The 15,430-nt window shown below is 32.5% G+C and overlaps 1 protein-coding gene across 1 annotated transcript; it reads left to right on the plus strand.

Moving 5' to 3' along the window:
* Positions 1-8,526: 8,526 nt before the first annotated feature.
* On the plus strand, positions 8,527-14,734 carry LOC129956901 (uncharacterized). Its single transcript, XM_056068913.1, has 2 exons — positions 8,527-8,848; positions 11,642-14,734. The coding sequence occupies exon 2, from the start codon at positions 11,778-11,780 to the stop codon at positions 14,553-14,555; it is 2,778 nt and encodes a 925-aa protein (XP_055924888.1). The 5' UTR covers positions 8,527-8,848; positions 11,642-11,777; the 3' UTR covers positions 14,556-14,734.
* The last annotated feature ends 696 nt before the right edge of the window (positions 14,735-15,430 follow it).

A 15,430-nucleotide genomic window follows, 5' to 3' on the forward strand; every position in this document is an offset into this window, starting at 1 on the left:
TATGTGAACACTTATTATACAAGGAAACTATTTGCCAAATATAATTTCTTTAGACTTTGTAAATCGTTCGTTTTATCTGTTGCGATTTATACATGATGTAATTTGCAGATTGCCAGACTAAAAAATATAAAGGATGTTAATGGCAACACACTAGCCAGGAATTTCAGGAATTAAAATAAATTTTCTATATTTTTCAGCTTTTTAATCATTAACTTAATCCTTTCACTCAAAGTAGAATTATGCATTTCATTACCTCTTCGGGAAGAAGATGTGTAGATCTCTGTATAGTAACGCAATTTGCTAATATTAATAATTTAGTCATATCAGTCAACTTGTATAAACTACATCTTACAATAAAAGTACAAAAATAAATTTCATTTCTTCTCTAAAAATAAAGCATTCTGATTGGCTAAATTTACTTCAAGTATAAAAAAATGTCCGTGGACATTAGCGAAATCGTTTGGTTGTTGAGGGCTTTCTCTGAATTTTAATTCTCAATATCTCTCGAAATGAAGAAGCAAGTAGATAATTCTTATTGACATATGAAGAAGGCACGAACTTTTATATGAAAGTAAAATTTTCGAAATCGGTCCAGGTTTGGGGCTTTCAATTTCTGCCACGTATTTTTTCGATTTCCCGCAAAACTGAATTGTGTTGGAGAGCAGGTAACTCTTGTTGACATGTCTAGACGCCAAGGGTTTTCAAATAAAATGAAAGTTGATGAAATCGAACTCTTAGTTGAGACTGGCAGCTGTCTGTTTTGTTTTTCTTATTTTTGATAAATAGATTGTGAAATCTAAATGCTCCAATACAAAATAATTTCAGGGCTATTGATTTCTAAGTCAGTCAGCCAACTGAAAAAAATCGCATTATCTATAGTTGAAAACCTGGGAAAAAATTTGAGTAATATTCTGAAACTTAAATGACAGTTAATTATATATATATAAAATTATGTAATACGAGTGATTTCTGTGCCACTATCTTAGCATTTCATGAATAAAACTGTGAGAAATCAGAGTATGTATTTAAAGCGCCTTTTTGAAATCAAAATTTAACACAGAACTGTAATTTTAGTAAAGAGATCATTTAAGGAATTTCATTTATTTTAATCTTTATGGTTTTCAGTTATAGCGTTTATATGCGTGAGAATGTACAGAAATACAGATAAACCATTTGACGGGCTTAATTAAAAATTAAATTAGGATCTAAATTTTATATGCAAAAACACTGCGAGTTAAATTGACCTTTCTAGTCCTGTGCATTTTTGGCTATCGCGTTTACTTACACTCGAACAGATATTCTTCTTGTGGAAAAATTTCGTTCAAAATTTGATTGGAAACTACAAATTTGTTTCAAAGATCACATACCAAATCTTATCCATCTAGCTCAGGCTGTTTCGATTTATCATGTTAGCAGAAACATAATTAATATATATATAATATATATGTTTGCGCCTGAGGAAATCTGAAACGTGGAAATCCGTTAAAATCTCGCATTCGAATTTTAGGATGCTTACAATACTTTAGTATTCTTCTTATACGATAAGTAAAAATGTGTAAAATTTCGGTTTTGTTTCTACTTTATACTGTTAACGCTACTTTATACTGTTAGCGTGTTACCTACTTTATACTGTTAGGTTTTACAAGAGGATATATTGCACGTGACTTCAACATATTGTAACATAAAGAAAATATTAAAAACGAATCATCAATTCTATATTTACATTGATGAAATCTTTGACTTCAAACCGCTGTAGAGCAAAAATGACATGCTTTATCACGCTGGCACAACTTACACGTGTGTTTTGTGGCGTCTTCTATCTAATTAGGTAACATCTTCAATGCTGCCTCTGAATTATGTTGTAGGAGGGGTAGAATTAGAAAGCAGATGTGAATCGCAGGTGATTCACGCGGCAGCAAAATAACTAAGCTGTATATGTTTCTTATTTGTCTTTTACAATCGTTGGTTGAATTTCTTTCTGTACATTTTTTAATAAATATATTTTTTTCTTTTCTTTCATGTAAAAACTCTTCTTATGGACTATCATCCCTCCTGCGTTGGCGAGATCTGCTCTGAAAAATTCGAGGGACGAAGAAGCCCCAAAATGTCCAAGAAACCCAATGGTCATTTTTAACGTTTGCACGACAACGAGGACACCGTAACGCATTCTCAAATTTTCTGGAGTTCTTAGCGTTTGGATGCTTCTGAAAGTATTGGTGGATATTCATATCTTGCAAAAAGATGTGAATTGGGAGCTATTACTTGGCTCCACTTTGATCATTGGCTGATCCTGTAAGAGATAATTTCAGATGGGAACATTTCAGTGAACTTTGGCCATTCTGACCTGCTCTGTCTCATGAGTTTTCCTATTCCAATGAACTGATTTAAACGTCGCCGAACTGTGCTTACAATTTCAATAGTAGCAGAGAAGATTTATAGCATCTCTCTGTGCTTTTACGACAAAGAACTCCGACACTGCAGCACATTCTCAAACTCTTGCTCTGGAGTGTTCCAGAGTTTAGACGCTTCTGCAAGAATTTGTCATATTATGAATCAGTATCCATCATAATACTGCTGTCATTTAACTGATCATTGTACCTGCCAGCCTGACTTCTATGAGATCGAACATTTCAGTGTTTCTGACTGACTGGCTCTGACGTGCTTTCTTTTCCCATCTGGACTCAGTAAGAACTTATTGAAATATCATTGAACTGGACAATCTTATGACCTTCTCAATTATTTCCTGTATTCCTTATTCTGCGCAACATGTTAATGCATGTTAGTAACTCTGTATTTTCCTAATGAGAGCTGTATCCTCCAGCAAAAGAAAAAGGCGTTGAAATGGCCGAAAAAAAAAGGCCTTTTATAAACCCGTGTCTCTCGCATGCAGACACTGAATATTATGAGCTGAATGCGACTGATACGTGGTCGGAAGGTGTGTGCGTGTGTTTCTTTCATTCTTCTGGAAAAATTGCAATTTCCTTCGGAAGCTGATTTCTGTGCTAGGTTATTTATAATTAATTAATCGGGTGATTCTTAAAACAATCTTTACTGTAGATGCATTTCTGCACGAGTTCTTTAACTAATTTTTTTTATTGCTTGTCTAATGTTAGTGCCATTTTTTTTTTTCTGAATCACCTCAATCATTCCTCAGTTAGCATTAAAATAAATATTTTTCTCCCCTGTAGGTAACAGTTATAAATGAACTTAAATAATATTCTTACATAAATAAAAAGAGGCTGAGTAGTTAATTTTGTTATTGTCATCTAAATGTAGTTTCTTTCGAAACAAATTCGGGAATTGCATCGTTGCCATCTTTGTTAGACTAATGTCCAATGTTTCTAGTTAGTTAATTTCAAATAATATTAATCCGCTGTCGTCCCCTCGCGAGCATTTTCCTATATGATGCATTTTTTGTCAATATTTATTTCGTAAATAAAAGTCCGTAATTTTTAGAAAAATATCAATTTAAGTCAAAAATATAAATCTAAATAAGTAATAAAATAAAATATAGATTTAAATCCTCTAAGCGAGAAAATATGCTCACGTTTGCATAATTGTTAGTCTAGTTTCAAATGCGTTGGGTTCGTGTATACATTTTTGGTATTCAGGCGCTTTGGAAAAAAGATTTAAGGCATTGTGGATGAAGAAAGGGTCTCGGATCGCGATTTCTATTTGAATCGACAATTCAAAGAAGGCAACAAATTCAAAAATTATTTTCTAGATATGTATATATTTTTTAAAAAGCCTTCGTAATTTATTTTTTTTTGTCTTTTATATATGTTTACTTTAACGCAAGGTTTTTTTTTCTCCCCCCCCCTTCCTCCGATGTCAGCCTGCAGAAATAAGAAAGGATTTTTTTCCGTTTTTCAAGGAATCGAAAAGTTCATGTTATAATAACGTTTGCAATATTTGTTCTATTTTTACCTTTTCGAACACTAAAATATAGAGAAAGTATAATCGCTAAAAATTTCACATTCGAGGTTTCGAAGAATCTCCATGTTTTATACCTTGAGTTCGTAAAGCACATTTTTGGAAAATGTCCGGCAGTCTGTCTATCACAAAGATAATTCAAGCACGCTTTGAGATAGATGGTTGAAATTAGGTATACGAATTTTGCACCATATTCGTAGATTTCTATCAAATTTTGAGTAAAATCTGCAGAGGAAGTTCGAATATAAATTAACACGATAATTTTAAAACGAAGAGTAATGGTAACGAAAAGTAAACGGTCAAAAAATTAACAGCTCACAATGTCACAGTAATGGTCACAGAATTAACAGCTATAGCGTAAACATCTGTCAAAGTGAAATCTAAATGCCCTGTCCTTATTTTCAGAAACATGTCGATGCGATATTTCAAAAACACAACTTATATTTCAAATTTAGTATGGAATTTGTAACTAAACATGCAATATTGTGTCAATCAGTTGAGGAAAAAATTTCCGTTTAAGGTATTAATTTATGCCAGGAATTAAATGTTAAATAACTCGTCAAGATTGAATAATAATTGAATTTTAAAAAAATGGTAAATCAAGTTAAGGTTTAATTACCAAAGGTTAATTTTTCTTAACCGTTGAAACCTAATACCATGCAAGGCGCTCTGTGAAATAATTCCTATAATAGAGAGAGTGATAGAAAGTTGGCGAGCTACCTCTCCAGTCCACCCTACCCCTATTAAAAGTTTGCGTCTTCAAATATTTCCTGTATAGCCTGTAAGTATAGGAGGAATGGCAACGAATGCAGTTTTTGTCACATTATGGAAAGAATAATTAGCAATAATTAAAGTTGTGGTAAAATCGGAATTAAATTTTAATAAAATTTTATGATATATCATCTGGTGTTGAAAGAAATGTTATGGTCGATGCTTAAAATTAATTCGTTATTTGCAATAATTATTCTATATAATAACTATAAGAATATTTTAAAAATAATTTATATCACTACTAAATTTGAGATACTCGATTTATGTGGCAATTGTAATAGTGAACTAGTAATTAGAGATTTCCAGGATTTTATGACAAGTGAAACAGAAAAGGGAATTTGTAATGTGTTAGCCGAATCAACTTGTTAGATCATTTAAACAAACTCAGATATAAGAAGAAGAAAATGAATTTTAAATGTTTTAATATGAGTAAACGACAAAAATGGTTATTTTGGAAAAATATCCTGGACGATGTCCCCATTTCTTCAGTACTTTATGATAATTTTAATATTTATGGAGACTTGTAGGAATAGGGCCATTCGCAGGTTACGAGTAGTCATTGTAATAGTAAGGTAGAAATTGTCCACAATTTTTAGTATTCCTGCCATCTAGTGGACGGTCGATGTATTTAGGAATTTAGGCCTGGTTTATCCATTGTTTAGAATGAAAATAATGCATCATCATTATTGCATACGTTCTGTTGATGGCTGCCATCTAGTGGGAAGTTGTACAACCATTATTTTACAGGAGGCCAGGTGATACTTTCCTAACAAACTTCGTTCTGAATTTTAGTATAACTACAATGCTGGCATTAATGAAACTGTTCTTTTATTTGTTCTATATAATGTCATGTTTCCATGTTGTTTTAGGAAGTTGTATATTTTTGATGAATTGAGAAGAATTTTATTCAATAATTGAATAATTCTTGTACGTAGATTATGAAATAACTGCATCCGTTTCTTGATGCCTGATCTGTTAATTACTATGCAGCGTACTGAGTTGCTTGATTTTTAGATTCGTATTTTTACCTTAACTTTGTCAGAATTTGTACATCGGTATTGTTAAGGGAGCTGTTTCATGTATTTTACAAAATGATAATCGGTACAATTTTTAAAATAGGATTTATGAGCTCTGAACAAAGAAATCCGATGCAATTGGATAATATGATGCTTCTATGCAGATCTATCGGCAATATTCCGTTTAAAAATTGTACAAAAAAAGTTCAGGTGCAAATTTTTGCGCTAATTTATCTCTGCAAAAGAAGCATTTCATTTTCTGTGCAATTGCAACGAACAATGGTCACTCTATTAGTCACAAACTTTGATAGGTATGTTGAGTTCGTGTGTCGACAAAAATGGAATACAAACAAACTTATGATTAAATGGAATCTTATTACATTATAAATAATATTGCCAAATTAACATCACCTTATTTTAATTCAAACTCTAATATCTTTTTAAACAACAAACTCCAAAATTCAATAACATATCACTGTTTGAAATTTGAATTAACAACTATTTACAAAATAATATTTATAATTATTAAATTACTCTTGAATTTACTTTTAAATGAAATATTTATAATTTATGTTGCAACAGGTACATAATGCATACCAAATCAGACTAACCTATTTCTGTTACTTTAATAGAAATACGATATTTAAGTATTAGTTATCTTCAGGAAAGTGATTTCAGGAATAAAGTAACTAACTAAATATTTAATTATGTAATCGGATATTTTTTTAATTTATAAAACAATATATTAATTTTATAAAAATGCATTAATCAGGAATATTAGAAAATATTTAAATGATAATTTAATATAAATTTGAATAATTTCGAGTGTACGAACCTTGTGAAGTAAGTGAAAATACAAATTATTTTTAAAATACACTGAAAAAAATCAACATTGTGGAGGTTTTCGGCAGTTCCTATTTTATAATTGGATCTTGGGTATGCACTCTTTATATCTAGAATGACGGTATAAAGTAAATCTGATGTTTTCGTTCAATATTGAGTTTGTCTGTCGTAGTTGAATGACTACTGCGTTTGCAGAATATTTCAAACTGGAATAAAATTGATATTGCTTGTTTTGATTAGTTCGTTGAGAAGAGGAGAGTAAAAGTGTTTTCGTATGCTCGTCAGAGGTCTGCGGCGATTATTTTGTTTTGGTTAGTTGCTTGCCGTAGCATAAATCTTTCCTTTGCCAAGCACCTAGTAACTCGGTCAAAACTTAAAATATTGTTGGAATGCAGATATGGAGTTGAATTTTTTCAATTTCTCGTACCTGAAGTCGAGATTGTGAAAAATCTCCATGTTTTAGACCTCCCTGATTTAGGAAAATGCTTTTTTTTTTTTTTTTTTTTTTGGAAAATGGCTATCTGTGAAAGGATAACTCGAAAACGCTTTGAGTTAAATTAATGAAATTAGGTATACGGTGTTTATGCTAAATTTATTCGGAGGAAATCTGTCTATTCGGCTGTTCGAATCTAAGTTAATAACTACAAAGTGAAGATCGATACATAAAATTCGGTTCACAACTCTTGTGCAGATACTTATGAAATTTTGAGCATATACAATAACGAGTAGACCATCTGTCTATCTGTACTGTCAGAAGCATGCCAACACGATAATTTAAAAAAACGGAATAACTTAAATATATCAACTCTGTTATGGTATTTTATGATCACAGGTGTAATGTTGTGTCAAATTTTTGTTTTTATCAGTTGAGAAGAGGACGTCTACAACGCTAATTTGCTTTTCGGATTAGGGATCAATCACCAAAATATTCGCTGAGAATCGCACGCTAGATTCAGCAAAAATGTTAAATTTAGGCCAAAGGTTATTAGTTTGTTAACTATTATATATCAAAACCATGGAATATGTTCGATGAAATAATACTTTTATTAGTACATATGGGACAACGTTGAAGAGATTATTTCCCGCTGGTTGTATTTGTAGAGTACATGATAGTTTGTTCGTTTATGAATCAATGTAATTTTTTCCAGTGATAATTAATCTTCCCTCTGAGAATACAATCCTTAATAATTTTATATGAATATTTTTGTGTTTATACGTTTCTTTTAAGGTGTACGTACACACTTGAAACTTCGAAAATCGTTCAAAATATCAAATATTTTTTTTATTGCTTAATAATGTACTCTGACCCTTTAGCTTTCAAACGATACCAAGATGCTGTCAATATTCGAAATATTTCTCGAGTTATAATTATTTTTCTTGAGGTGCTTTCATTAAAAACTCTAGTTACGGTTTTTTTAAAACTCATTTTAGGAAGAATGATATTTTTCCACTATGTTGCTTCATTCAAACAATCATAACTCAACAAGAAATGAACCAAATACAGTTATTTATATATCAAAATAATCTGTATGAAATAGCGGATGTTTTGTGCCTCAATCAAATTTATATTTATAGAAATAAATTTTTAATAGCTATTTAAAAGTTAAAATTATAGAAAAAAATCTCGCTTTTTCTATTCATCGTTGATGAAAAAATTGTTAAAAAAACTATATATTTTTATAACTTGATTGAGGCAGACAACATGAAGACTAATATGAGGCATCATTTCCAACTAGAATTATGTGTGTGTACAAATTAGAATTTAAGATCTCATGTTTCAAAAAATAGGCTCATTAAATATTTAATTAATTAATAATTAGTGTAATATGGTTGTTCCGTCCTAGAGACGCCTTTCCCCTATTCCAGCTGTAGTGATCAGAAAACCGGCGCATGCGCAGTTTCTGTTGAACTTTGATACGCTTCTTTTTTTATTACTTTGTGATTCAGAATTTGTAATGCCTAATTAGAGATGTAACGTAGAACGATGTAGCTTTGTGTTCGTGTTCGTCAATAAATGTTATTCTGTGTTTTATGATATCTTCGATTTATTGAAAGCTAGAAATAGATTTTAGATGCAGATTATTAAATAACTGAACCACATAATAGAGTTAGAATGGCGCGATTACATTTAGATTTATTTGATGGAAGTTCTGGCGCCATATACATCAAGCATTTTTTTGGTGCATCGGCCGGGAAACAGGAAGTCGGATGTGATAGTATCATGATTTAGAATATCGCTTTCGTTTTCGGATACTGGCTGCGGTGAAAGATAGAGAGAAAGAAAGGTAAGAAATACCTTTTATATAGAATTTCGATAGAAATAATTAGAACTCATCTGAAAATATTATTTTGATTTTTAGATATAGATATAGAAATTGATATTATTGATGTGATAAAACCTTTGATATTGATTGAATTGATTTGATTATAGAATTTCTAGAGAATTTTGATTACTATTTTTTGATGAATATTTCTTTGATTTGAAATACTGCTTTTGTTTTTGAAATTACTTTTGATATTGTACTGTTATATTTAGTTACTTATATATTATAAGAATGGATGAAAAAAAGAAATTGAAAAAGTCTAGAGCTGTCATTCGTACAGCAGTAACTAAACTTATAAATAAATTAGAAAGCGAATTTGATGAGCAATCTGTTGATAGCTTAAGAGGGCATTTAGAATATTTGAATGAGATGTTAAAACAATTAAGAGAATTAGATAGTAAGATTCAAGAAATTATTTCAGAAGAAAACGAATTTGATACGGAAATAGAAGCTGCTTTTCAATACAATGAAAAGATTACTTTATTATGTTCTAGAATTTCAATACAAATTAATAAACTCTCTAAAGTTGATTCTAGTATTTCATCACAGTTTAACCCAAATTTGGCATTGAGTACACAGAATGGTTCGTTAAATGATTCGGTTATTGAATCTGCTGTTAATTCTAATAGAACTGTCAATTCTGTTCGTCTACCTAAATTAAGTATCGATAAATATTTTGGGGACCCATGTTTATGGTTAGAATTTTGGAATAAATTCCAAAACTCGATTGATCAAAACGAAAGCTTAACAAAAATAGATAAATTTACGTATCTAAAATCCTTACTAGGAGGATCTGCCGGTAATGTGGTGAATGGCTTCGCATTATCCGACGAAAATTATGATAAGGCTTTAATGTTATTAAAAGAAAGATTTGGAAGAGATGAGCTCGTTGTTAATGCTCATATGTCAAAACTGTTGAATCTTTATCCTGTAAAGGATTCAAGTAATATAGTTGGACTGAGAAAATTATATGACATCTGCAAAATACAAATCAGAAGCTTAGAGTCACTTAACGTTACATCTGGAATGTATGGTCATTTACTTCAGCCAATTCTCCTTAAATTAATACCCGAGGATCTAGTTTTAGATTTTAATAGAAAACACTTAGCAAAAACGGAAGAAAATAAATTCAATGTTATGGAATTGTTACAATTTTTGAAAATTGAAATAGAATGTCGAGAATCATCCGTTTTGCTAAGTGGCTGGAAAGGTGAAAGAAAAAAAACCCGTCACTCATAATGTTGATTTTAAAAATCCTAAATACAATCAAAATAATTCATGCGATAGAAAAAACTTTACAAATGACAGGCAATATAATAGAAGTCGCATTCCGTGGAATAATAATTCGTCAAAAACTCATGAATATTTAGCACCAGTTGTTGAGAAAAAATGTGTATATTGCAATGATAAACATATTTCAGAACTTTGTGAGGGTTTAACAGTTGATGAAAAAAAGGATATTTTAAGAAAACAAGGTCGTTGTTTCTTATGTCTAGAACAAAATCATCGAATTAAAGACTGTAGGAAAAGGGATATGTGCGAAAATTGTAACAAGAAACATAACCGATCGCTCTGTTATCAACTGGAAAACAAAACTATTAATGCAGAGAATAAAATTGTATCCGCAGTTTCCCATTGCAATTATAATATAAAAAATACAGAACCGGAAGTTCGAGTAAACGCTCAGTGTTTCGTATTATTGCAAACATGTACTGCCTGTATTCGCTCTCCATTTGATGATGATAGACTTGAAACAGTTCGCATTTTGCTAGACAATGGTAGCATGAGAAGTTTCGTTTCACGAGAAATTTCTCAACAACTTAAACTTCCTGTTATTAGAAAGGAAACTCTATCGGTATATGGTTTCGGTGCTAAAGAAACAACTGAACGAACATATAATGTTGTTAAAATTAAATTAGTGAATCGCGACGAACCGACTTTAAATATTGAAATTGAAGCATTAGAAACTGAACAAATAACTGCAACTAATTTACCTGCTCCTAATGAAAATATTCCGAACCTAAATAAACAATTAAAAGGATTACAGCTTGCTGATTGCTATGAATTTAGAAATAACAAAATTGTGCTTTTAGTGGGTGCTGATTACTATTATGATATAGTGACTAGTAGAATAAAAAGGTTAAATGATAAGCTTGTAGCCACTGAAACTTTATTTGGTTGGTGCCTCCAAGGAAAAATCGATATGACAAATCAAATATTGGAAATGAAAATTATAGTAGAAGAAAAAACGATATCGGATGAATTAAAAAGATTTTGGGAATTAGAAAACTTAGGCGTTGAGGTTGATACCGATGAAAACATTTTTGACGATACGATTATGAAGGAATTTGAATCGGGAATTACTTTCTCTAATAACAGATACAACGTAAAGCTCCCGTGGAAACCTGGTATGAAGGAACAGTTACACGATAATCGTGAAGTTGCTCAAAAACGGTTCTTAGGGTTAAAAACGAAATTCCTTAATGACCCCTTGCTTTTCACTGAATACAAAACTGTTCTGGATGAGTATCTAAAGGAGAACATTATTGAATAAGTTACGTGTGGGTTGAATAAAAAGACGAACGAACCAACATTTTATTTGCCTCATAGAGCAGTGATCCGTAAGGATAAGACGACAAGTAGATTACGCATTGTTTTTGATGCGTCTTCCCATAGTAAAGGAGAACTATCCTTGAACGATTGTTTACATATTGGATTAAATTTAAACCCTGATATTTTTCTTCTTCTGATTAGATTTAGAGAAAATCCTATAGCATTTACAGCTGACATAAAGCAGGCATTCCTCCAGATAGAAATTAATGAAGAGGATCGGGATGCGACCAGATTTTTTTGGCAGCAGGAACCAGATAGCTCTGAAGGAGACAATTTGATGATATATAGAATGACCCGTGTTTTATTCGGGGTAAGTTCAAGTCCATTCCTTCTCGCTGCAACAATCAAGTATCACTTGAAAAGGTATGTTGATAATTTTCCTGATACTTGTGCAATTTTAAATAATTCTTTATATGTCGATGATTTAATTAGTGGTCGGCAAAATGTAGAAGATGCTTTAAAAACGAGCTTAGAAAGTTTTAAGATTTTTAAGGATGCAAGTATGATTTTAAGAAAGTGGCAGACTAATTCATTCGAGTTGCGTGATCGATGGAAAGATATTGGAATGGACATTGGTCCATCCATTGAGCCTAAAAACGAAACTTTCATGCCTTCTAAGGTACTAGGAGTTGTATGGAACCCCGACCGTGATTTATTTCATTTCGATGCTAAAGGTTTAATACAATTTCTCTCGAAACGAATGAACACTAAAAGATTTCTCTTGCAAGCTGCAGGTCGTATTTTTGACCCTGTAGGGTTTCTTGGACCATTTATAATTAGATTAAAGATTTTAATCCAAGAACTGTGGTGTTTGGGTTTGGACTGGGACGAGCGTTTCCCAATGAAATTAGACACTGATTGGAATGAATGGTGTGAGGAAGTTCTAGAACTGAATGCTTTCAATATACCCCGTTACTATTTTGGAGATACTCATTCCACTGAAATAGATAACATTCAAATGCACTGTTTTTCAGATGCCTCTAAGAAAGCTTATGGAGCGGTTGTGTATTTTCGAGTAGCATTAAAGGACGGAAAGAGTTTTACTAGTTTTGTAGCATCAAAGTGCAGAGTGGCTCCATTAAAAACAATTTCAATACCTAGACTTGAGTTAATGAGTGCTCTCTTGGCAGCTAGATTGAGTAATAAAATCTCCAAAGCTATAAAGTATCCATTAACTCATTACTTCTGGACCGATTCATCTATCACTTATTTTTGGATTAAAGGCGCTCCTAGTAGATTTAAACCATTTGTGAAAAATAGAATTCAAGAGATCCAAAGATTTACTGATCCAAAAGATTGGCGTCATTGTCCTGGAAAGGATAATCCTGCCGATTTAATATCAAGAGGTATGTCGGCAGCCGAACTTCGTGATAGTGATTTTTGGTGGCATGGTCCTGATTGGTTAGCACAGAATGAACACTCTTGGCCTAAATCTTTGGAACTGTCAAAACAGTTAAATATTGAAAACATAGAAAATTACGAGCTTTGCAAAGGAGCTATTTTAACTTCAACAGTTGTAGAGTGCCCTTCAGAGAACGATTTAATTATAAAATATTCTTCATTTGACAAATTAGTTAGAATCACTGCATGGTGTTTAAGATTTATTAATAACTGTAAAATTAATATTTCTAATAGAAAGGAAGATTATTTAAGTGCTATCGAAATACAAAATGCTACAAAGATGTTAGTAAAGTATGTACAACGATCTGAATTTAAGTCTGAAATAAAGTATTTACAATTAAAGCATCCAATTCCGAAGAATAGTAAAATTTTATCTTTAAATCCATTTCTTGACAAAGATGAGCTGCTTCGAGTTGGGGGAAGATTAAAATTTTCAAATCTGTCAGATAACCAGAAGCATCAATTGCTTTTACCCAAATCGCACCATTTCACAGATTTGATTATAGAACATTTTCACAAAATATCTTTACATTCAGGCACGCAGACGACACTTTTTCTTATTCGCCAATCATACTGGATACCTTCGGGACAAGATCGAGTCAGACGTGTGATAAATAGATGCTTGACTTGTTTTAAAGCTAGAAGTCAAACTATTAACCAAATGATGGGCGACCTGCCCAGGGACCGAGTTATCCCATCTCGACCATTTGAAAAGGTGGGACTCGATTTTGCTGGTCCCATAATTACTAAACCTAATCTTAAAAGATCTAGAGTGACTTTAAAATCATACATTGCTATTTTCATATGTTTCAGTACCAGAGCTACCCATTTTGAAGTAGTGTTTGATTTGACTACTGAGAGTTTTTTAGCTTGTCTTAGGAGATTCATTGCTAGACGGTCAAAACCCTCAATCATATGGAGTGATAATGCCACTAATTTTAAGGGCGCAAAAAATATTTTGGATTCCCTGCTAAAAGCATGCAAATCGGATACCGTGCAAAGATTTTGTTCCAAGGAAGGTATAGTGTGGAACTTCATACCTCCAGCATCTCCTCACTTCGGTGGATTATGGGAGGCCAATATTGGAGCTATGAAACGGATCTTGTTGAAGGTGACTAAATCGACAGTGTTGACTTTTGAAGAGCTTACTACGCTGGTGACACAGATTGAAGCAGTTTTGAATTCAAGACCACTGTGTCCTCTTTCTGCTGATCCAGCTGATCTTCAACCTTTGACACCTGGCCATTTTTTGGTGGGAGCACCACTGTTGTCAATACCAGAACCCAGTGATTCCTTGACTAACATTTCTTTATCTTCTAGATGGTCTCTCATCCAGTCTCTTAGATCCAAATTTTGGAAAAGATGGAGCCAAGAATATCTCAACTCCTTGCAGTCTCGAGCTAAATGGAAACTACCTCAACTGAACATCAAACCCGGACAGCTGGTACTCCTGAAGGATAATAGCAAGAGCCCCATGGAATGGAACTTGGCCCGAATTGAAAAGACATATCCTGGAACAGATGGACTAGTCCGTGTCGCAGACATCAGAACCCCTAAAGGAATTTTTCGGCGAAGTATCAACAGACTCTGTCCACTCCCTTTTGAAGAAAGTGTTGGACAACTGTCCAACGGGGGCCGGAATGTTCCGTCCTAGAGACGCCTTTCCCCTATTCCAGCTGTAGTGATCAGAAAACCGGCGCATGCGCAGTTTCTGTTGAACTTTGATACGCTTCTTTTTTTATTACTTTGTGATTCAGAATTTGTAATGCCTAATTAGAGATGTAACGTAGAACGATGTAGCTTTGTGTTCGTGTTCGTCAATAAATGTTATTCTGTGTTTTATGATATCTTCGATTTATTGAAAGCTAGAAATAGATTTTAGATGCAGATTATTAAATAACTGAACCACATAATAGAGTTAGAATGGCGCGATTACATTTAGATTTATTTGATGGAAGTTCTGGCGCCATATACATCAGTCAATGGTTTTTTTATCACTGAAATGAGTTTAAGCATATATTAATGACCTACTGAGAAAAAAATGGATTTTTGAAGTTAAAATTTAAAAAAAATTCTTCTAGTGTGTACGTACAACAATAAAGTAAATAAAAATGGTGTTTAATATCGAAAATGTCAGACACGTTCTTGAGTATAAGACCAAGAATTAAGCAGGATCGGTCTTTAGTCGATTGCTTCCCACGTTCCAATAGGGCGACACTCATGAGGACTCTTTCATATTTTCTTCATACAGGGCTAAATTTTCTTCCGCCTTGCCATGAATCTTAACAAGCATAAAAGAATTCTCTTAATATTTTTACGGAAGCTGTTATGTATTTGTAACATATAATTTATAGCTACTTTGTCTATTTAGTGAAGGGGGGGGCACGGGAGGGGTATTGAGACCGGACATTTCCGTACAGGTCAAAAGTCCAATAAATCATTCTTAGCTTATTGAAAAACAAAGAGGCTAAAAACATATCAGTTGTTGGCAAGAATGTTCGATGAGAAAATGTATTAGTGTTTTAACTA

Source organism: Argiope bruennichi, chromosome 11, assembly GCF_947563725.1.
Source record: "Argiope bruennichi chromosome 11, qqArgBrue1.1, whole genome shotgun sequence".
Classification (NCBI taxonomy): Eukaryota; Metazoa; Arthropoda; class Arachnida; order Araneae; family Araneidae; genus Argiope; species Argiope bruennichi.